Source organism: Musca domestica, unplaced genomic scaffold, assembly GCF_030504385.1.
Source record: "Musca domestica strain aabys unplaced genomic scaffold, Musca_domestica.polishedcontigs.V.1.1 38, whole genome shotgun sequence".
Lineage (NCBI taxonomy): Eukaryota > Metazoa > Arthropoda > Insecta > Diptera > Muscidae > Musca > Musca domestica.
In genome coordinates, this window is record NW_026712324.1 from 4,650,004 (window position 1) to 4,675,834 (window position 25,831).

General features: G+C 30.5%; 1 protein-coding gene across 2 annotated transcripts in view; it reads left to right on the forward strand.

Moving 5' to 3' along the window:
- Window positions 1-25,831, forward strand: part of LOC101895828 (uncharacterized) — a 41,429-nt gene that overhangs the window by 7,576 nt on the left and 8,022 nt on the right. Inside the window, exon 1 of one of the 2 annotated variants that reach the window (XM_005180385.4) lies at window positions 20,930-21,251. The exons of the other annotated variant lie outside the window; for it this stretch is intronic. Coding sequence (XP_005180442.3) covers window positions 21,075-21,251 — 177 coding nt within the window. The 5' untranslated portion in view covers window positions 20,930-21,074. Of the gene's footprint in view, window positions 1-20,929; window positions 21,252-25,831 lie in introns of those variants that run through there. 2 annotated transcript variants of the gene reach the window in all.

Consider the following 25,831-nt stretch of genomic DNA (forward strand, 5'->3'; position numbering starts at 1 on the left):
TGTTTGCATTTAAAAGAATATTAAATGCATTTATGTTGGCATATGTTTTTTGTTTCTTTGTTTTTCTTGCGTTTCCAGGAAATTGAATCCTGTGGGCATTAGGAAAGGAACAGATCCTGCACTCAAGTCTTGAAAATGATTTCTAAAATGCATTGTTTCTATTTTTTTTTCTTCTTTGTATTCATTAAATAGATGTGATTAAAAAGCGAGTCTGTCTGTGTGTATGTATGCACTTAAGAACATGTAGAAGAAAACGAAATTCAAGAAGCGGATATAAAAATAGATAAACATCAGGGTAATGCAACAAGCTGCCCCAACACCAGACAGCAGCAACAATGCAGCAGTGCATGATGAATGTTTGAATAACTGACTCGACTCGCTGCTACAACAGCTGACAATTGGGCGAACTTTAACACACCCATAGGCCAAACGACGACGACGACGATGACAAAAAACATAGCAGCAACAACAAAAACTACATACACCACCAGACATTACATGTCCGCATACTTTGCTGTCCCTTCCTGGCATTATTTTTAGTGTTGCTTTTTGGTCGTCTGTTTCATTTTTTTGTTTAAACATTTCTGTTCTCTTCTAAATATAAAAAAAATAAATAAACAAAATTGGTGTTGTTGTTGTCGCTTTTCTAGGGGTTCAGAAAACTCATTAATAATCACACCAGCCAGTCAGTCAGCCAGACATTTGATTAGTCTTCCGAAAAAATCCCAAGAATTCTATGTGGTACACTCTCTTTCTTCCTCTCTCTCTCTCTCTCCACATGGAGTAGATATTTAACATTTGACATATGCCAGGGCTGAGGATAAGCCCATAGGGTTTCTGTTTCTTTTTAGATATCAACAATTTGTTTTATTTTCATGGGTGTTGATATTCGTTAGATACATTTTCAAGATAATAGTAAAAATAATAGGAAGAAAACCCCCCAAACCGAAACCACAAAATATGTTTATGAACTCCGAAAAGAATAAAAAGGTTTACACCGCCCCGTTCATAGTTGACCGGTTATTCTGAGAAAATTCTTTTATGTTAATAGAGCATAAATTAAAGGCAATATAGCACTAATTAAAGACACAAATGCTGCAGGGCATACAAAATTAGTGGTAGCCTAAAAAAATCAAACGCAATGCGACAGTAAGCCAATAGATGGCCTCGGAGATAATAACAGCTTCAAAACCATGAAGATGGAATGGTTTGTTTCTGTTAAACCCAAGCAATTAGCTGAGGATTTATTTGTCCGAGACAAATAAAAGATTTTTTAAGTTAACACCTTTAAATTATGGTAATTTTCGATTGAGTGATAAAAAATGTTAATGAAAAAAAGTTGGGAGTGTGGCAGATGCCACATGTCTCCTAAAGGAATCAATAAGAAGACAGAAGAGAACACTTTGTTAAACTGTCATTAGATTTATCTTAATTTGAGGTAAATACTTCATTTAATACCGCAAGTAATAGGGTTATTTATCAAACATAAAAAATGGCGCCCAATGTGGGGATTAAAAATTAAAATGTTAAATATGTATTTTCCAATTTAAATTTAATCTGAAAAACTTAATTTAGTTTATTGAAATTTCTTAAGCATTCAATCAGCAAAGAAAGTGGCGCTGAATGTATGTATGGCTATTTAGCAAATAGTTTGAATATATTTTCTTCTAATTTGTTGGATTGATATGCTCTACCTTATGATAACCACGTCGTACTTCCATTTAAGTACACCATTTTAGTTGGGCTCTATTTTTCGAATTGGATATAAAAATGGCGCCCAATGTGAATTTTATGTCGTTTCTATTTATTAAAACAACATAAGCCATTTATTATTAATGCAGAGAATTTATAAATGAGTGGCACATGCCAAATCTAAAGACACCAAATTAATTAAGACCTACTTTCCAAACCGAATGTGGAAATTGGCGTCCAATGTGGGTTTTAGGTACTTTGTATTAATTATTAGAGTTTAAAAATATGTTGTCCTCCATCGGAAATTAAAATGGCGCCCAAGAAAAAATAAAAAAAAAAATTGGTGTCTTCTTTTTTGAAAATGAATAACTATTTTGTACCCAAATCAAATATCAGGAAAATGGCGCCCAACGTAAGGATTATGTTGTAGTTATTTTTTTAGGAATACTTATTCTACTTTATTTGATTGATGTTCTCTACCTTGCATAATCAATATCATCACTACAAATAAAAGACACAACTGTAATTGTGTCGTACTTTCCAAATCGAATTGGCGTCCAATATGGACTGAAGTTTACTTGTATCAATGTAAAGAATTTACAAGTGTTACTTATGTTTTCAATTTTCCTCTGAGACTGTTTTGTCTGCTTTAAAAATAATTCTTAATTTGATTGATCTTTGTCATTGGAAAATTGTAGGCAATTAAATCGCTTAAAGAAAATGGCACCCATCGTAGGGCTTTAAGGCAGTTGTAGGATATTTCATTTTTTATTTGATATTGTTATCCTCTGATCCTCGAATTTGACGCCCAATGTGAGCTTCCTTTATTTTCCCCTAATAAATTACGTTTCACAAGACTCCCGCCTACACCTTTCATGTAACAAATACATCAAAGTGGCGCCCAACATAAAGCCCGCATTCTAAAATAATTAAATGTCAATTCCGGAACAGACCAGAAATCGATAATCTTCTTCAGCATGAGATGAGTAACTTCCGATGCCATAGCAGTTTTATGTCCAATACCTATAACTGATGCCAGTTGACGCTTTTTATTCCAAAATTTATGCATGGAGTTCGAACTCCCAACCGTAATAGAAATTTGTCGACTTTCTCATCCAGAATCGTTTTTTCGTCCGAGTATTTCAGATATTTTATTAACTTTTGGATATAGAAAAAGTTTAGCCTTTTCAAAATAAAAGTGACGACCAAAATAAGTGGCGCCCAATGTCAATATGTTAATTTACTTCAAATTAAATGTTAAGCTCAAAATAAGATTTTCGGTTAACGAATTTAAAATTTCTGATCCATGTGCTTATCCTAAATATTTTTCCCATATGCCGATCAATATTTGTAAGTGGTGCTCACTATATTTCAGTTCCAGAATTAAATATTTTTGATTAACGAAGTGAAGATTTTTTAAAAAATTAAAGTGGCGCCCAATATAAAACACTCAATTCCTAAATCTAATATTTTTAATTAAAGAGGCGAAGTTTTTAATCAAAGACAAATTTTTTAGTCAGAGACCAAAAAAACACTACAGTTTGGAATAAAATTCTACCATTTAAAAAGTGGCGCCCAACGTTGGGTTCTCACTTCAAATTGTGGGTTCTTCTGTATCTACTTCCCTATTTTTTTTTTTTTTTTTTGAAAGATTTACTTTAGATATTCCTTAATAATATTTGGCATTGGAAAACAATTTAAATGGATAACAAAAAGAAGTGGCGCCCATCGTAAGTCAGGCAGATTTTCAATTTTTTTTATATTGAATTTTATTTTTATTAAAAGACTTTTAGTTCTAGATTTAAATAGCCCAGCTTTTTTTTTTTTGTTCAAAGCAGTAGTTTTGGAAACAATTTTGCATTATTTTTTGTTAATAATTGTTATTTTTACCTCCATAATTGTTATAAAACTCCATGTAAATTTTTATAATTTTTAAAATGGCGTCCTACATGTCGTTCGAGGAAAAATGTTTATGTTAACCTTCGCCTTTATTTCCTAAAATAAATTATAGCATATTTCTTGTTTGGGTCCCCATCGCAGCCATTTTCTATGTTTACCTATGTTTGGGTTTGGGACTCCATGTAAATTTATATAATTTTTAAATTGGCGTTCAGCACGTCGTTCGAAAAAAAAATGTAAATGTTAACCTTCAGCTTTATTTCCTAAAAAAATTATAGCATATAAAATTATAGCATATATCGCAGCCATTTTCTGTGTTCACCTGGGTCGCTATATTTTCATATATTTTCAGGGATAATTATAAAATTTCAAATTTGGCGCCCAACGTTAAGTTATATTTTCTACATGACCATAAACTTTAATATTTTAATTAATTGCTATGATATTTTTGTATTTATTGTAATGTTAATTTAATTTGATGAATGCTTTCGCCAGTTCATTGTCATGTTTCGGTAAAAAAAATTGTTTTCCTTCAACGAATATTTTCTATTTCTTGGAAAGTTCTCTGACCTTTTGTGGCATGCAACAAAAGACATGGTTGTTTATTAATGAGTTCATTATCCATGTGCCCTCCCTGCGCCCAAAACAAAAACCAAACACCACCCACCACACCTTCAAATTTCAATAGAAATTTCTAATATCTACCATATGTTCCCCTGGATACAATGAGTCTGTTTCGAAACACTTGCAATAACAAATTCTGCTAGAAGCTTGTCAGTCAGTCAGTCAGTCTTTACATTAACAACATAGCTATTCTAATTTTTCCCCTTCAAGCTGCTGTCATCGCTAATAACAATTACAACATGAAAGCTTTCAATGGATGTTTGGTTTGATTGAAACATCAAACAGAAGTTCTTTAGTTGAGTATGCAACAACACTAACACTTTCTCTGAAGAGAAAGACGGGGAGAGAGGGGAGAACATGCAAATGCCCCATTGCACTTGGGACACACCCTAACATATGTTTCTGTTTTATTTGCTTTAACGCCTGCAATTCTCCGAAAAATAAACAATATCAAAATTAGGGGAATAATATTTTTGTGTGCGCCAAAGGTTGGTGTTGGGAATTATACAAATCATTCAAAAAAATTTAATTTTTTTAATAAAATGCGAGGTTTGTGATTAGAATTTGTAACTAGCTTTCATATAATTTTTTTTAGAAATGCCAAACTAACCTAAACTATCCATAGAAAATAATAATAATAATTATAATTATAATAATAATAATAATAATAATAATAATAATATAATAATAATAATAATAATAATAATAATAATAATAATAATAATAATAATAATAATAATAATAATAATAATAATAATAATAATAATAATAATAATAATAATAATAATAATAATAATAATAATAATAATAATAATAATAATAATAATAATATTAATAATAATGATAATAATAATGATAATAATAATGATAATAGTAATAATATTAATAATAATAATAATAATAATAATAATAATAATAATAATAATAATAATAATAATAATAATAATAATAATAATAATAATAATAATAATAATAATAATAATAATCCCATCATGTTGAAAAACAAGATGTCCTCTAAAAATTCTCCAAATATAAAAATTTTATTTTTTTTTTTGATGTAATTTTTTTTTCTTTAAATATATGAAATATAGAAATTATTTTTTGCCATACAACTTTAGTCACACAATATTTCCCTTTACATATTTTAATTAAAAACAACATATCCAGCACAAAGCTCTTCAAACACTTTAAGATGGCAGAAGACACTCGACAACCCCTCTACTATGCCACCCCTGGCAATGACTAGAAACAACAATAGATACATTTTTATAACACAAAAAAAAAACTAAGGCATCTTGACTTACTTGGGCTATGTGATATTTTTACAACAACAAAAAAAACACACATACATATTTTGACATTTGGCCCTTTCAAAAAGCTGTGTGTAATAAATCAATTTAATTTACTATGCAATTCACAAGAGGCCTCCTAGAAAATCTCGAATTTTATCTCAAGTAGCTTAGAAAGAAAGTAAGAGGCAAGAAAATAATTTAGCCATTGGATTCTCATTTAACAAATTCCAATTTCAATATTTTCACACCCTCTTGTACAGCAGAAGATATCAAAAACAAACCCCAAAAAAATGGAAAATATCAAATTTCATTTCATTTCTCCGAAACAATCTGCTGCTGTCGAAATAAAGAAAGCAACATCTTTAAGTGCAGTTGGCAGCTGTTGTTCGTTCGAATGACTCTTAAGATTGTTTTTATTAAGAACATAAAGAAGTTTTCAATTTTTCCCTTGCATATGGTTTACTTTTATGTTACAGTTTCAGTTTCAGTTTCAACAGCAATAAAAGCTTTTAATAATTTCACTCCTTTAAAATATCCTTTAAAGGGGACTTTATTATGTTTGTGGGCGTGTGAATATCCTTTAAAGGGGACTTGATTATGTTTTGTGGGGGTTTAAATATCATTGGTGACAAGTCGTTTCTTTTTGGCAATTCATTAAAGTTGCTATTACCAAGAGAAAGTTTGGTAGGTAATTGACCTAATTTTGTCATTTTATGTTGTTGTCCTTTATTAAGGATGCCTTATTTTCAGGGTGAGAAAATTGTTGCGATACTTTCTCATCAAAAGACAAAAATATTTGGTTAATCGAGAGGTAGCCAAAGTTTGGGATTTAAGATACAGATGGTTAGATATCAAAGAGTTTCCGCTTGAAAATTGCTGTTCTAATAAGAGGAGCATAGTTCTCTAATTTTTATTTTTTTTTATAAATTTTATTGAATGAAAGCAAAAAATATCGGAAATAGCATTAAATTTTAGAATAAGTTTAGATTTGTTCGTCTTGACCACCTTTGGCACGAATTATGGCCTTCAAACGGCCAATGAAACCGTCACACGCTGCCCGAATGTTGCTCTGCGGTATTTTGGCCCATTCCCGGCCAAGCGCTTGCTTGAGGTTATCGACACTTTGTTATTTTTTAATGCCAACCTTGCTTTTTTAAAATGCTCCAGACACAATAGTCCAACGGATTGGTATCCGGAGCTTTTTGTTGGCTATTGTGCACTGGAAATGAAGCGAGGAACCTCATTTTGTAACCATTCTTGGGTGGCATTTATTCTGATGCCACGGTCGATTAAAACGAGTGGAGAGCGACCATCGGCAGTTATGGCGGCCCACACCATCACCATGGCCGGTGCTTGAGTTCTGGTGGCCAACCGAAGGTCCACATTTTAAGCTGACCTCTTTGGCTGCTGCTGGGCAACGAATGTTTTCTCATCGGAGATACCCAAATTCGGCAGTTCACCACTTTCGGCCAAGTGATGCAACTCTTTAGCTCTTTGGAGTCTATTTTCTTTCTGTTGCGGTGTAAGTTCTTGCACTTTTTGGAATTTCAATGGCTTTATCCCGAGCTCATGTTTCAATATTTGCCGATTGGAATATTGTAATATGTACACCTCACGAGCCATTTTTTCGGCCTGTGCGACGCGTGTTTCGATCAAGTCACTTCTTTACTTTTCCAACCGTTTCTGCTGATGCGGTTGTTTTCTTCTGCCCACTTCCTTGACGTCGGGCTACGCTTCCAGTTTCACGGTAACGAGCGATAGTACGAGACACAAAAGATTTATTCACATTTAAATGCTGGAGTGCCTTAACGATAGCCACTTGTGGTTTTCCTGACAAATATAACGAGATCACACTATCAGGCTTAAATTCCATCACGAATAACTTTATTTCTTTAAAATTCTCACCAAAATGCTTTTGTAGGCTTGTAAACAATATAATGAGCTGTCACTGGAATAATTTTACAAGCTGTCGGACGAGTGGCTTAGAAATGAAAGCAGTCTGAAGTTGGTTGCAGTTTTTTTTCATTTCACCCTGTATTTCAGGTGACTGTACACCCCATCCCATGTTTACGAAATTTCTGAGTGCTAAATTTTTCTAAAATTTGTGCTCTGAGATAATACCGGACTAAACATTTATAAGACCTAAAATATGGGCTTTAGGAGGAGCTACTAAGGCAACCTTTCTCACATGCAGTATAGGGAGAGCCACTGTGGCTTCAATTAGGTCATACGCTGATTGGACACCTTAATCTATCTTTCTTCCATATTTTAGGTTATTTAACGCCTAAGTAATGTGGACAACATTTCTGAGCAGTCTAGTCTTAAAATGATCGTGGTCCGTAATATGAATAGAATTTTAATTATTGAGCTGATAAAATCGTTTTAAAATCTTTAAAAAAATCCAATCTCTTTTGGTCTTCTCTCCCCTAATTACAGAAACTATTTAGAAAATTAAAACAAATCATGTCAAGTTCATTGAAATTAAAAATAAATGTTCAAATTTATTAAAAAAAATGCTCGAATGCATTTTCCTGCATTAAAACAGCCCTGTAACGAAACATATTGGCCATGGCGAATTGTTGTAATGCATTCCAGCTACCAAGAAATGTGACCAATGCATAACAACAGCAACAATAACAGAAAAACACATTACTCATCAGGTTCATTCACTGGATTGCCGGCGAAGGCAGTAAATGAATTTCATGCATAATATTCGTGGCAGCTTTTTTTTTTTTTTTTTTTTTTGTTTTTGAAATTCCAAACTTCACGTGGAATAAAACTTTAAATTTAAATTTTGTTGTTTTTCGATAAAATTCCTTTGTAACAAAATACATTAATTTTTTTGTGTTGTATTAAGTCATGCATTGGATTGCAACAAATCAAATTATATATTAATGGCGATAACAACAAAATAGCAGAAGACGAAGAAGAAGAAATGGAAACCAACAACAATAAAGGGAGAATGCAAGAAAAAAGAAATCGTATTTTTTATCATTATTTAGTTACATGCAAGATGGTTCATTCATTTACATACAACAACAACAACAAGAAATTCGTCATTCATTCATTCATTGGACGGATATTGAAAATAAATGTTTACAAGTTGTGGTAGCGCTGGCAGTTGGAGTTTTGTTACTCTCGTTTTGTGTTAGAGGAGTTACCATAACACAATAAAAAAGGGCCATCAAGTCTGGCCCGAGTTGCAGCGGTTTTGCGTGGATTAACTTCAGCCATATAAAAGAGAAAAAAAAAACTAACATAGTGGTTAAATCGATACTTAAGGAAGCATTTGAGGGTTTGTGTTTTTTATTGTTTTTTTTTTTGCAAAATTTCTTCTTCCCCATGCAACGAACTTTTAAAGGTTTCTTTTGACGATATGTAATTGTGGTTTTGTCAAAGTGAAATCAATATTGACAATATATTTTTTTTTTATTCAATACATACAACACAAAATAAATTACATACCTTGCAGGGGTTTAGCTGATACTTTCCTATATATATATAAATTTTTTCAGTAAATATCTAAATGGAGCATAGACATCATCTTGAAATCACTAACCGCATGAATAGTTTTTCTTTTCTTTCCTTTACACCACATACCACGCAATTTACACAAGTAATTTGTGTTCGCATGGGAGGGTCTTTGACTTGCAAAATAGGAAATTATCAAAAAAAGAGTTTTCATCATCATCACGTCGTCGCTGTCGTCAGGTAAATGGTATCAATTTTGATGGCATGTCAAAAATGATTTTGGAAATAAAATGTAAATGGAGTTTTAGGGTTTGGCAAAGGTTTTAATTTTGATTTCTGTAAAAATTCGATAATTTTGACCTTGTTGATCCTTGAAAACGTATTTTAAAAATTCCCAATTATAACCCCAGATGATCCTTACAAAAATCCACTTTTGGGTTCAGGTGCTACTCATGTTTTAAAAAAATCCGCGATTGTGGCTCAGATTTTCTTTAAAAAATGTTTTTAAAAAATCCGCGATTGTGGCTCAGATGATCCTTGAAAAAGAATTTTTAAAAGGTCCTCGCTTGTGGTTCAGATGATCCTTGAAAAAATATTTTTAAAAAATCCACTTTTGTGGTGCAGATTGTCTTCGAAAAAATATTTTTAAAAAATCCACGTTTGTGGTGCAGATGGTCTTCGAAAAAATATTTTAAAAAATCCAAGTTTGTGCTTCGGATGATTCTCGGAAAAATATTTTTCAAAAATCCGTCTTTGGTTCAAATGGTCTATAAACAAATATTTTTCTAAAAAAATCGACTTCTGTGGTTCAAATTGTCTTTAAGAATATATTTTTAAAAAAATCCACGATTGTGGTTCAGATTGTCTTCAAGAATATATTTTTAAAAAAAATCCACGATTGTGGCTCAGATTGTCTTTAAGAATATAGAATAGATTTTTTTAAGAAAATATTTTTAAAAAATCCACGTCAGTGGTTTAAATAGTCTTTAAGAAAATATAAAAAAAAAATATCCACGTCAGTGGTTTAAATAGTCTTTAAGAAAATATTAAAAAAAATCCACGTCTGTGCTTCAACAGGTCTTCGAAAAAATCCACGATTGAGGCTCAGATTGTTTTCAAAAAAATATTTTTAAAAAATCCACGAAAAAATATTTTTAAAAAATCCACAATTGTAGTTCAGATGGTTCTCGAACAAATATTTTTTAAAAATCCACGATTATGGTTCAGATGGTTCTCGAACAAATATTTTTTAAAAAATACACGTTTGGGATCCTTAAAAAATATTTAAAAAAATGAAGTTTGTGGTTCAAATAGTCCTCGAAAGATATAAAAAAATCCATCCTTAAAAATCATGTCTGAAGTTCTTGAAAAAATACTTGTAATAATATTCTTCAAAAATTCACGTTTGGAGCATTGAGGATCCCTAACAAAAAATTTTCTTTAAAAGTTCACCTTAAATGCCTTGAGGATCATTTTAAAAATATACTTAAATAAATTCAAGTTTAAAGACTGGAAAGTCCTTACAAATATTTAAAAAAAAATAACGTCTAGGTACCTGAGAGTCCTTGCAAAAATAATTATTGGAAACTGAATGTTTTAATTCTTGAACGTCCTCAAAAAAAAAATCTTAAATAGATCCAGATTTAAATCCTTGAGGATCTTCGGAAAAATATTATAGAAACCTTAACGGATAACCCATAAAATTTATGATGGGCCTTAAGGTCCTTACAGATATATTCTCAAATAATCCATTTAAATCATCAATGGTCCTTGCAAAAGTAATTTTAATCGAAATTTAATCATCTTTAAAAGAATTTTTAAATGGGGTTTGTCATTAAATCTTCGAGAGTCATTCCAAAAATATAAATTCTATATTTAAAGCATTGAGGATCCTTAAAAAATATTGTCAAAAATCCATGTCTAAAACCTTGGGGGTGGTGCTTGAAACAATATTTTTCAATTATTCCCATTTAAGTTTTCGAGAATCCTTTTCACGTTTTAATCCTGTAGGGTTCTTACGAAAAATTATCGAAAAAACACGTTTAAACCTTAAGGGGCCTTAAATTATTCAAGATCTTCGCAAAAATATCCTTCGTTAAGCCTTTGAGAGTTCTTTTAAAAATAGTCTGAAATCATCTACTTTTAGCAGTGCTTGCAAAAATATTCTAAAAAAATCCTCGTTTAAATTCTTGAGAGTAATATTGCAAAAAATTCGCATTAAAATGCCTTGAGAAGTGTTTTAAAAATCCACGTGTAAGGCCTGATGATCTTCAAATTATTTTCTACAAAGGTCAACCATTAATAGATCACCTTTGGGATTTTTTGTTTAAGAGTCCCTCAAATAGTAAAACCAAATTTTTTATATAATTTAAGTAGCAATTTTTTTTATCTTCAGTTTAAATACAATTTTATTCAAAACCAAGGACATTTCAAAATATGCCGACAAAAGATTGTGCCGACAGCCTACAATTGAATATCTGCCATCAAAGATATTCAGTGTGTGTGTGGTTTTCGAATTTCAATTTAGTAACAATTAATTACACCTTCAATAATAATAAAAACAGTCTGCAAGCCATAAAAAATTGTAATGACATTGCTACATACACACACATGCAGAAGCACATGTGTGTGTGTGTGAAACCAGCCCAAAAATAGAAGGCAATTAAAACATCATGAAGCCAACTTAAATGACAATAAAAAAAATTTAAACATTTTCATTTCCATTTTTGTTTCGACTAAAACTAAAAATAAAAATTGAGATTTTTATTTGAACAAAAAAAAAAATAACAATAAAATCACTAGCATTTTAACACATCATATGGATTTTGTTTCTAAACAAAAAGCCCCCATTTCGAGGCGCTAAAATCACACAATAACTTTTAAGGTTATGTTTTTGATGATGAGATTTTTTATGTTTTGTGCTCCATAAAAAAGATAAACATATTTTTGTGCTCGTTTTTATGATTCTTGTGTGTGTCTTGTTCTTGTCCAATGCAATTGTCCCGTAGTAATGTTTGATAAATGCATTTAATGTCATCATTCATACTTCATTTTTTTTTTTTTTTTTCAAAAAAAAAACCTTTCGTCGGAAATGTATTCTTGGCATTGGGGTTATGTTTTTATGGTCACATTTTTTCTTGCTTCCCCTCACCTAAAACATTAAACATGCCAGCAAGCTTTGATGTTCTTGCTACTTTCTTCCATGATTTCTGCTCTTATTCTTCCTGCCATAAAACCGAAATTATATCAGCTAAATGAAGTATGTCATTTCGAGGAACTATAAAAGTGCAAGTATTGTGTCATTTTTTTTTTGTCCGATTGTCGAACGAAGGAAATGTAACCAACCAGTAATAAAAAATCTAGCAATGTCAGCTATTAAGTATGCGGAGGGGTTTTAAAAATCACAGCACTTAAAATCACACATCAAGAATTGCTCTTAAAATTACGTCGAATATTAAAACGAAAGCGATGATATAACGCAAATTTCCCCCACTTTAATCAAAACTAGGGAAATAAAATTTGCTTTAAAAAAATGCATACTTTTGGGATGTTCCAAAAATGTAAAGACTTTGGCATATTTCCAGAGTTGGAAATTGAATAAGAATATGTTTAGAACAAAATTTATGAATATTAAAAAATATTGCATACTTTTAGGAATTAAGTAAAATATTGAAACGAAAGCTAAAATTAAAAAAAAAGCGATGATATAAAGGAATTTCCCTAATTTAATCAAAACTAGGGAAATAAATTTCCTTTAAAAATGTTTTGCATATTTCAGGAGTTGCAAATTGAATAAGAAAAAGTTCAAAACAAAATTCATATTTTTGGAGATTTTTATGAATATTACAAATGTTGCATACTTTTAGGAATTAAGTAAACCTCACTTATTTCTTTTAAAATATTTTAAAAATTGCTATCCTCCAAAGCCACATTTTCAAATTTTAAAAAAATATACCAGGGGTATAATTTTCGTTCTTTTTATTAAATTTTCAATCAAAACTTTTATAAAGGAAGCAAATGTCAAACGAAACAGGTTATAAAGAAAATATTTTTTATTTCATGTTTTCATAGAAAAAGAATCCCGCCCATGCCTTGAAAAATATTCTTGAAAAAAAAGACTTTTAAAAATATATAAAAAATAAACAAAACGATAATATATTTTCCCTTCCCTTCTTTAATCAAAACTAAGGAAATAAAGTTTGCTTTAAAGACATGTTTGAAAATGATTGCATACTTTTGGGGTGCTCAAGAAATGTAAAAGCTTTGGCATATTTCACGGAGTTGGCATCTGGATAAAAAAAGTTTAAAACAAATTGCATACTTTTGGAGATTTTTATGATTATTAAAAGTGTTGCATACTTTTAGGAAGTAAGCAAACCTCTCTTATTTCTGTCATTTCAATATATAAAAATATTGGAAGGATGGCCATATTTTCTTTTCTTTCGCATATTGTTAGGAGTTGAAAAATTAATAATTATTTTTATTTGCATTAATTTAACAAAATATACACTGCCTATTTTTAAAGGCCAAAATTGGCGAAAACCAATTTAAAATTTATAGCTCACTTTGAGGATTTGTATTTAAATTAAAATTATTGCCTATTTTTAGGAGCAAATATTGAAACCGTGGTAAATGGTGTTGAAATATATTTCGAAATGGATAAATTAATAATTGATATTTAAAATTTATAGCATATATTGAGGATTTGTATTATTTTAAAAAATATTTCCTATTTTTAAGGGCATTAATTATTAAATCTCTGTTGTGTTTTTGTATTTCAACATTGATTTTCTTTCTTTTGAAAACTCCCTAATTAACATGAACATTTCATAAACATTTCATTGCATCAATATATTTCATAATGCCTTGGAAGTATTTTTCAATTATGTTTAATAAGCCAATTAACAATTACCTTAAAAGAGTGCGAAAATAAGCTCTTAGAACAAGAAGAAATAATTATCATTATTCACTTTATGTTGGCAAATTAACGCATAAAGACAACAAAACACGGTTTGCTTCATGGCGTATTGCAACAGCAACATTGTAAAATCTGCAGAATATGAAAAACGAACAGAATTTCAAGCTACCATACTGCGACTAATTAACGGTGGGAGGTGATTAGGAACACCCACACACATTTACCTTTCCTCCTCTTCCGAAATTGTTTTTAAAATATTATGAAATATTTTCCCGGAATTCAAAAAAAAAACTGGGAGGAGAATGATTTAAGGGTGCTAAGAACAGAAACGGGCAAAACACAACAACAGCAGCATGCAATGTTTACAAAATTAAATTGTTTGTTGTTACAATGGGATTCATCCGTTGTTTTTTTTTTCTCTCTCTGTGTTATGTTTCTTCTACATCTTTGCTGTCAAGTAATTTTAATTACATAATTATCGTATAATGCCGTTAATGATGGCATACACATACATGTACTGTTTTCCTCCTCTTGTATTCTAAACAACATTTTCAATTGTTTTTGAATTTATACAGCAAAAAAAGAAGAAAAACAATACCAAAACAAATTATATGTAATTTTATGGTAACTGAATATCTTAGACTTGGATGGTATTGTTTTGAATGTAATTACTTTGCAGCTCTAAACCCTGTTGGGTCGTAATACATTTTGGTGTTATTGGTTTTTTTCATTATTTCTAAGAAATAAATTTACAAATCCACTGGTTGCTGGCTTCTTATTTTCGTTTCTGGTTATTATTTTTGTGTCTCATCTGTCTGTTGTTTTGTTCATTGACATTGACTATTGTTAAGGTTACTGTTACAAGCTCAATTGCCTTTGGTAATTTTGAAAAAATATCTGATTTAGCCTTAACCTTAGTTTTGGTTTTGAGATGATGAAAAAGAAGAATACTTGAGTTTGTATTCACAAAATCTTTAATTTTAAATGCTTTGTTTTCCAAAATCAAATTTAATATAAATCAAAAAACCACAAGTTTTAAGATAATTTTCTTATCTTATTTATATAGCATTTAATTTTTTTTATTTATATGGTTATTGTTATTATTATTATTATTATTATTATTATTATTATTATTATTATTATTATTATTATTATTATTATTATTATTATTATTATTATTATTATTATTATTATTATTATTATTATTATTATTAATATTAATATTATTATTATTATTATTATTATATTAATATTAATATTAATATTAATATTAATATTAATATTAATATTAATATTATTATTATTATTATTATTATTATTATTATTATTATTATTATTATTATTATTATTATTATTATTATTATTATTATTATTATTATTATTATTATTATTATTATATTATTATTATTATTATTATTATTATTATTATTATTATTATTATTATTATTATTAATATTAATATTAATTATTATTATTATTATTATTAATATTAATATTAATATTATTATTATTATTATTATTATTATTATTATTATTATTATTATTATTATTATTATTATTATTATTATTATTATTATTATTATTATTATTATTATTATTATTACCACATAGCGGTAAGGGTATTATGTCTTTGTGCATTTGTTTGTTGCATGGAGAAGGAAGCGAAATAGACCCATAGTTACTTTTGAGGATCTTCATAGAATTTCTTTCTAAATCGATTTATGCATGTCAGTCCGTCCGTCTGTCCATATACTTTGTGAACAATATTCAGTTCTCATTTATTATCCGATTGAGATGAACTTTTCCTAACAATATTATATTATTATTTACAAAACCCAATGATTTCAAGAATTCCATGGAATGAACTCAAAGTTCTCCTAAAAGTATGCAAAGTTTTTATCTCGATTAAATAATTTATTTTTATAAACAGTTTATATAATTTAAAAAATCATATTTTAATGAATATTTTCCCTAAATGTTGCTCCCAAATGTATGCAACATTTGAAATAAATTATTCCTTTTTTTGAACAGAACCTAAAAGTATGTATTTTTTTCCAAATGAGTTTTTTTTACAATATCAGTAATTATGAAAATGATAAATAATTTATAATTCTCTCACATTTAAATAAAAATAATTTAGTCTTCTCACATTTAAATAAAAATCCAATATATCGTGTGAAGCTGTAGAATTACTTCATCAACTCCATTATATAAGTATAATGCCAATTATTTGATTTACAAAAATTGTTGTAAAAAGTTCCAAGCAATTTGTTCCTTAAACAATTGAAATAAAATCCAGCAATTTAAAGCATATTTTTAGGCCAATCCAGAAATAGACAGAAAACAAACAAATGCTATCATATGATCATCCCATGCAAGGACAAACCCAGTCAATGGAAAAGTTTTTCAATTAAGAACACATTCAACATTTTGTTAATTGAAAACACAGGACAAAGTATAAAATAGAGACATGAAAAACAAATGTTTAAAAATATATCCATAAAACAAGAAATGTTATGAATGAGCGAGGATATATTGGGAACACATTGATGTGGAAGTGGTTGCAGAGCAGGCAATAAAAAGTAGAGACACTGGAATTGTTTGAGGCCCAAGACCTAGAGCACTATTCTCGAAAAGGATCTTGAGTTGCTTCAAAAAAATTAAAGTTCATAAATTTAAAATGCATTTAAACAAATTAATTTCCCTCGAAACATTTTTTGTCATCATATCCATAAATTAGGCCCTTTGTCTTTCTGTATTCCCTGCCTCCATTAGATCCTCATCTACACCAATGTACTTTACTGCCATCGGGGAAATCTGTTTATAATCAAGTTAACACCAACCCATCGATATGGTGTTTTTATGTGACATGTTGTCATCAATGCTATTAACTTATATAATTACAAATGAGAAGTGGTAAAGATGTAATGACCGATCAAAAGGATAGGAAACCAAACAAAATAAAATATTAATGGCATCCATGGGAACCTCAGAGGGAAAAACAATTTATATATGATAGATGAAGAAGAAGAGAAATAAAACAAACATTGCCACAACTGTATCCCGCCTCTCATATCCTCTCGTTACAAATGGCATGACATAACATATCAGTTTACCAAAAACCAATAAAAAAAATCGAAAACTAATCATCAGGCTTTATGTCTGATGTCTGTCGGTCGGTCGGTCGGTGAGTCTATCTTGAACATTCATTGGTCTCTTTGAATCGCATAGATGCCGTATAAAGCAGCCATCTCGCTAATATTCAATTTCCATTGAACGCGACGAGATAGTTAAACCAACTTGCAATTCAATTAAGCAGCAAATGCATTTGTTTTGTTTGTTTGGTTGGTTGGTGTGAATGTATTTAAGATATGTAATTAAATCTCAATGTGTGGTGGTGGTGGTGGTGATGGTGGTGGACAGTCGTGCCATAACTTGCCTCATTTCAATCGCCATGGACTTGACTGAGTTTATTTGCCTCGAGATTTTTTAGCTTACATGTTACACTTTATTTGCATACGAGTACATATCTTATCGGGGTATGAAGAATTTTATTTTGTTTTTGGTTTTTCATTTTTTTTACTTTTTTCTTCTTCTTCGAATGTTAGTTAGTTATGTTGTCGTCGTCGTGCAAACTAATACCCACTCAATCATGATTTGTAGTTGCTGTGTCTTTTTTATTTGTTTGCATGTTTTCAATTAGAAGGCTTGTTTTAAAAAGTGGTTCTATGAGAACTCTTGACTGAAGATAAGTTAAAGACTAGTTTTATATATTAGTATTCAAATGAGAGGGGCGGTATGAAAAATAATATTTTTGGCAAAACATTAGATTTTGCCTCAAGTATGTAATTATTTTAAAATTTTGGATGGCAAAGCTTGAATGGCTTTTAAAAAAATGGAAAACCTAAGTGTTTTTCTTGTTCAAATGGAATATACTTTTTCCAGGATTTCTCAAAATACCTATATATATATATTCTTTAGGTAGAAGAAATATTCCTTAGATAGAAAACTTTTCAGGGCTCGTTAATATGAAATATATTCTTTAAATTCTCCATATATTTTTAAGGTTTATATGTATTCTTTGGATATTCTATAGATTAAAGACTTACTAGAGATGTCCTATGGGGTCATGAAAGGGAAGAATATGACCTATTGGCTTATTAGTATTTATTAAAGAGATTTTACGGGTCTTCCACATATAGAAGAACTTGCAAGATAGCAAGAAGACCCATAGACTTCGAATAAATCGAAGACCTTCCATTGGCTCTTATAAGTGTCTTCTAGGGATAAAAGGCCCTGCATCCTAAAAGTTTCTTAATAATGTTTTGGTAAATCATGAGTGCGAAACGTGCTTATGACATATTTTTATAAATAAGTGACATTAGTCCATGTTTTGATGTGCACTTGTTATTATTATTATTATTATTATTATTATTATTATTATTATTATTATTATTATTATTATTATTATTATTATTATTATTATTATTATTATATTATTATTATTATTATTATTATTATTATATTATTATTATTATTATTATTATTATTATTATTATTATTATTATTATTATTATTATTATTATTATTATTATTATTATTATTATTATTATTATTATTATTATTATTATTATTATATTATTATTATTATTATTATTATTATTATTATTATTATTATTATTATTATTATTATTATTATTATTATTATTCTTGTTATTATTATTATTATTATTATTATTATTATTATTATTATTATTATTATTATTATTATTATTATTATTATTATATTTGCCTAAAACTATGCAATGTTTTTTAATAAGAACAGATGTAAATCTATTCTTCTTCAAAATTTACATCAAGACTCTAAGTTTTGTTGCGTTTGAGCCTAAAACTATGCACTCTCTCTTAGTTTGAAGTGTTTAACCTAAAAATTATAAGCTTTTTATACCCTCCACCATATTATTATAGAGAGTATATAAATTTTGTCATTCCATTTGTAATACCTCAAAATAAAAATTTTAGATCCCACAAAGTATGTATATTCTTGATCAGCATAAAATTCTATGTTCTATGAATTCAGAGATGTCCGTCCATCCGTCTGTGAAAATCACTCTAGCCTCCGAACGAATTGAAATAAGTAGATAAAATTTTACTCAAATGTGTGTTTGGTCTGCAGGACTTTTAGTATTGAAAGTGGGCTATATAGGCCCACGTTTAGGTATAGCCCCCATTTGACTGTCTCTCCCTATATTCGGTATTTTTATGATTTTAGCGACATTGTTCAACGGAATCGTTTCAAATTTCGTAATAAAAGTTCGAAATGGGTACTACAGCATGTCACTGAAAATTGTCTGTCTCCTATAATGGTACCTCCAAATATTCGGCATTTTGATGATTTCAGCTACATTATTCTCCGGCCTGTAACAGAAACTTGGTCATGCATGTCCAGGTCTTCGTATAGACCCTATAAAATTGAGGCCCCCTATTTTCGGTATTTTAATGTTTGTGCGACACTATTCACCGGAATTGATTCAAGTTTCGTATATGAATATTGTAAGGGCCTGTGACAGAAATTGGTTGGGCACAACCACGTTTTGTATTGATCCCAATATAACGGTAACTTCCTATACTCTTATTCTTAAGATTTTCCAAATTTGTTCTAAATAGTGGAGGGTATTCAAAGTTCGGCCCGGCCGAACCTTCTGCTTTTTTACTTTTTTTAATTAACACGAATCTGGGTAGTGATGCAGGGGACTTTAGTTACCTTTCCCGCGTTTACCCTCCAGGCGGAGCGAGTACAGAAAATCCTTAGTTCGTAAAAATTCCCCTAGCTTTGTTAGGATTTTTTGATTAGAGTTCCAAGCATGCTTAAAGTCAGCTGCAAGAATTCATGTTTTGATACACTTGAGCCTGAAACTATGCTATATTTCTTTATTTTTACTATTTCGCCTAAAAGTATGCACCATTTTACTCCCAAAACTTTGTTTACATACGGTCCTATATAGAAAAATGTTTATTTCCAGAGTTCCCTTCCGAATATTGCGGTTTTGCCATTTTTCAGTCGAAAATTGTATTTTTTAATTTTTGTATTTTTTTATTTTAATTTTTGTTTTTATTTTTGTGTTTTTTTTTTTTTTAATTTGTATAGCAAAGATCTAAACCGTAGTGGCGGGAAATTTCTTTTTTAACCCAGCATTTCCTAAATTCACACCGTCTTTCTCTTAGAAAATAATTGTTACAAGCCTGAAAATATGCACTACTTTTTAAATCATAACTGGAAGTGTGCCATAATTCGATCACAATAATCTTCCATGTCACAAAAAAAAATTCCAAAAAAATTTAAAAAAAAAAATCTTCAATTTCCCAAAAAGTTTTTTAAAAGCTTAAAAATTTGGTGCCCATTTCCTAAATTATGCAAAATTTGAGACTATTTATTTAAAAATGGTGTCTCCCATACTTCCCATACCTTCCTCGTTTCTTTGGTATATGATTTATTTCAATAAAAAAATACGTCATACCTGTTGTAGTATCTTGCCTTAGACAATAACCGATAGTTTGTTCTTGCTGTTGTTGTTTGAACCCGCACCATATATTGTGCAAAGAAAAAATATTCTCAATTGAAAGTGATATGAGTTAATCGCACAATTTTTTTGCTGTGCTGTTCTTTTTGTTTTTATTGAACCGGGGTGCTGCCTCTGCCATATGGGCGGGCAGAAGGAAGGCAGGGTGATGTAGCCAACTTTGCCTCAATGTGTTTGTTTGTTTTTTGTTTTGTGTTGTTTTGTTTTTTTTTTTTATTATTATTATTATTGAATTCTCAACATATGTCTAGAACTGCAAGCATGTAAAAGAGTCTCGTCGTTTGAGGTTCTTGTCGTTTGGTTATCGGCATATTTCATATTCTCAGGTAAAATCAGTTAATAGCTATCGTTGCTTACGGTGACAACACCTGTTGTATTGAAAACGAAACCGAGCGATTTTCTAACATTTGAATAACGTTTAATTTTCTAAACTAAATGTGATTTTTGTGTGGTTTGAAAGTAAATAATTATGTGAATCTGACAAGCAAATCAAGGAAGTGTTGGGAAATATCAAACGAATATTTAATTGATATGTTAAACGAACGACAGTTATAGAAAAAAAAAATAAATAATAAAAAAAAAAAACAAAAAACAACAATGAAGAAAACAATAATACCTGTGCTCATGGATACCTATGGTCTGGTTAGATTTTGGGATTTTGATACCCGACCCGTTTCATCGGATACCTATTGGAAGAAATCCATCAATTGGTTTATTGCCAATGATTGCTATGATCGGCGACATCGCGATCCAATGGCTACAAAACAGAACATGGTTGGTATTTTTTTTTTTCAAATGAGTTGGGTAATATTCTCAATTTTTGAAAATTACTTTTGTCTTTTCTCTTTCCCTCTCCCATGATGATGATGTAAGAAATGTTGTAATATTACCAGTTATTTTTTTGTTCATTTATGATTTGAGAGAAATTTTTTGTTTGGAGGTGAACGTTATCTGGGCGGCGTTTTTTGTTGTTACTTGTCCCCTTTTGGTTTGGCATTCCTTTGGCTATTTATCACAAGATTCTTGTGAATTCTTTAGATAAGATTAAATATATATGAGGTAATTAGTATTGAGAGTTCGCTTGTTCAACTGTATGATACTATTCTTAATTCTTAAGAAGTTGCTATAAGGTACGTTTACTAAAGTGGTTGTCTGGCGGTTATTTTCAGATTTATGATTCATAGATCAAAATAACACCTTCAACCACAAAAGAGGAATAATCCGTCACTTTTTAAAATAGCCCGATAACCCATTTTAATTATTTTTTGTGAAAATAAAAAATGTTTTTAATGTTAAAAATATTTAATCGCTCTTAATTGGTCTAGATTTTTTTCTGATTAAAGCTGAAATTATTTTTTAAAGGGGAGATTTAATTGACATTGATAATTTTTAAATTATAAACTCTTATTTGTGATATTATGAAATAGGAAGCAAATAATTTAGATGATTAAACCATTAAAACAGAGGCTATCGCAATTGTTTCACTTTGTATTGCATTCTTTTAGGGGTCTAGAGATTTGTTTGCCTCGATCGTTATACATGTGAATAAAATTATTAGGACATTTTGATTTTTGTCTCAAACAATTTACAATTGATAAATATAAATAAAACAATATTTTAATAAGTGTTGTATATTTTTAGGTCAATAAATTTGGATATTGGGGAGTTACTTTTCATAATATATTTTTCATTCATTTTCAATGGATAGAACAAAGTTCTAATATATTTTGTCACACAATATAGCTAAGAAATTTTCATTTAAAAAACATACTTTTAGAAAATTTCAAAATAAGTCAACATTTGAAAAGTATATTTTTAGGAAATTTCAAAATAAGTCAAAATATGTTATTATTTCTTGTCGTGTTAAATAAATAAGTTGTGCATATTTTTAGGATGTTAAAGATTATCGTTATCGTAAAATATACTTAAATTTGGGTTTCAACAGAAATTGTAAAGTGTTTACTTTTTTGGCACACATACTAAGAATTTTTTTCAAAGCATATTTTTAGGAACCTGAAAATATGACTAATTTTTTTAATAATTAATTTTTAAATAATATATACAAGGTGGACTAAAAATGCAACAAAGTCAAACGCCATAATTTTTACTTTTTTTTTTAATTTTATTGAATGAAAGCAAAAAATGTCGGAAATGTCATCAAATTTTAGAATAAGTTTAGATTTGTTCGAATTGGTTACCTTTGGCACGAATTATGGTCAATGAAACCGTCACACGCTGCCCGAATGTAGCTCTGCGGTATTTTGACCGATTTCCGGCGAAGCGCTTGTAGTGATCGCCACTTTGGTATTTTTTAGTGCCAACCTTGCATTCCAAAATACTCCAGACACAATAGTTCAACGGTATGGTATCCGGAGATTTTGGTGGCCATTGTGCGCTGGAAATGAAGCGAAGAACCTCATTTTGTAACCATTTTTGGGTGGCGCGAGCTGAGTGCGATGGTGCTGAGTCCTGGTGAAATGTCCAAAGTCTTCGGCCAAAATGTTTGCGTGTCCAAGGCTTTAATACACCCTCCAGAATATTTTCGCGATAATATTCGGCATTAATTCTGATGCCACGGTCGATTTATACGAACGGTAAGCGACAATCGGCTGTTATGGCGGCCCACACCATCACCATGGCCGGCGCTTGAGTTCTGGTGGCCAACCGAAGGTTCACATTTTCATCTGACCTCTTTGGCAAGTAAACACGATCATTCTGCTTGTTTACAAATTGCTGGACAGCGAATGTTTTCTCATCGGAGAAAACCAAATTCGGCAGTTCACCACTTTCGACCAAGCGAAGGAACTCTACTTTAAGACTATTTTCTTTCTGTTGCGGTGTAAGTTCTTGCACTTTTTGGAATTTCAATGGCTTTATCCCGAACTCATTTTTTAATATTTGCCGAATGGAATATTGCGATATGTTCAGCTCACGAGCCATTTTTCGGCCACTGCGACGCTGGTTCCAATCAAGTCGCTTCTTTACTTTTCGAATCATTTCTGCTGATGTTGCTGTTTTCTTGCGTCCACTTCCTAGACGTTGGGCTACGCTACCAGTATCTTGGTAACGAGCGATGGTACGAGACGCAAAAGATTTATTCACATTTAAATGCTGGAATGCTCTAACGGTAGCCACTTGTGGTTCTCTAGCCAAATATAAAGAAATCACACTATCACGCTTGAATTCCATCACGAATAACTTTTTTCTGGAAAATTCTCACCAAAATGCTTTTGTACGCTTGTAAACAATGTAATGAGCTGTCACTGGAATAATTTTAACAGCTGTTGGACGGGTGGCTTAGAAATGACAGCAGTCTGAATTTGGTTGCAGTTTTTTAATCTCATCCTGTATTTCTTAACAAAAAATTCATAGATTTCATGCTAACTATCAAATATTAACAAGTAAAATAGTATCAGTCGGTTTTGCCGACAGATGTATACCCTCAGCCTTGAGTTACGAACGTGACAGATTTGGACTATATCGACTACTTCTTGTACTTTATATGAGGTATGTGCACCTTTTCGGAAAATGGAAATATGCCTCAGGTAACAGATACAGCGGACCGAAGTATTCCATTTTCACACTTCATCTAATACAGATAAAATACATCATCCTAGTTTGAATAGAATCGGATGATAATTTTGCGTTTTATGAACTTCATGGATACTCATAATTTTGACCTTTTGTGGGGGAGGTACCAGAAGGAGTGGACCGATATATCCCATCTTCACACCAGATCTTGAGTTAGTAGAAATAATGGGACGTGTGTAATATGAAGAGAACTGGATGTTTATTTCGGATTCTTTGGAATGGAATCGTGTTCAAGTGTTTTAAGAGCGTGATGAATATTCAAAATTTCGACCTTTTGTGGGGGGTACTTGATGGAGTGGACCTATGTTATCCATTTTTGCACCTGACCTAGAACTGATGTAAATATCAGGATTTGCAAAGTTGGAACAAAATCGGATTATCGATTCTCTTTCTGTGCAGAAAATATTTTTTTTTTATATATTTTATTTTTTTGAAAATCTTGATCATTTGTGTGGGAGGTACCAGAAGGAGTGGACCGATATATTCCATCTTAACACCAGACCTTGGGTTAATATAAATATTAAGATGTGTGAAATTTGAAGACAATCGGACTCTTACATCACATATTATGAGAGTTGTAATTATTCAAAATTTTGACCATTTGTGGGGGAGGTACTTGATGGAGTGGACCGATATTGTCCATTTTCACACTTGACCTAACACTTACGCAAATATTGAGATTTGCAAAGTTGGGGCAAAATCGGTTTATCGCTTCTCTTTCTGTGCAAAAAATAAATTTTTTGAAAATTTCGACCTTTTGTGTGGGAGGTACCAGAAGGAGTGGACCGATATTGTCCATTTTTACACTTGACCTAGCACTTACGCAAATATTGAGATTTGCAAAGTTTGAGCAAAATCGGATTATCGTTTTTCTTTCTGTGCAAAAAATATATATTTGTTAAAATTTCGACCATTTGTGGGGGAGGTACCAGAAGGAATGGACCGATATATTCCATCTTAACACCAGACCTTGGGCTAATATAAATATTGGCATGTGTGAAATTTGAAGACAATCGGACTCTTACATCACATATTATGAGAGTTGTAATTATTCAAAATTTTGACCATTTGTGGGGGAGGTACTTGATGGAGTGGACCGATATTGTCCATTTTCACACTTGACCTAACACTGACGCAAATATTGAGATTTGCAAAGTTGGGGCCAAATCGGTTTATCGCTTCTCTTTCTGTGCAAAAAATAAATTTTTTGCAAATTTCGACCTTTTGTGGGGGAGGTACCAGAAGGAGTGGACCGATATTGCCCATCTCCGAACTCGATCTAAGTTTGACAAAAATATTACGATGTATCAAGTTTGGACCAAATCGGATACTCCCTTCAAGAGTTATCGTGCGCACCAGCCAGACAGACAGACGGACGGACGGACGGACATCGGTAGATCGACTCCAAATGTTCTGAAACGGATTTGGTCCAAAGAGACCTAGGGTCTAAAACCGTTATTTCGACTAGGCACGTTTTGACCGTATCTGTAGCCATATGGCTGAGGGTATAAAAAATGTTGCATATATTTAGGCAAAATGCTTTGAATTGATTTTTCACCAAAAAAAAAATCTGAATAAAAATTGATTTAAAACTTCATATCCTCTCTACACGAGTCTCTCTTCCTCCCAATGATTTTTTTATTTACCCATAAAATTGTAAAATGATGCATATTTTATGGATTTTTATTTCACGAATCAATTAAATTTTAAAAGATTTTGTTATAAACATTTCTAGTATTAACCTCTCATATTATTAATTCTTA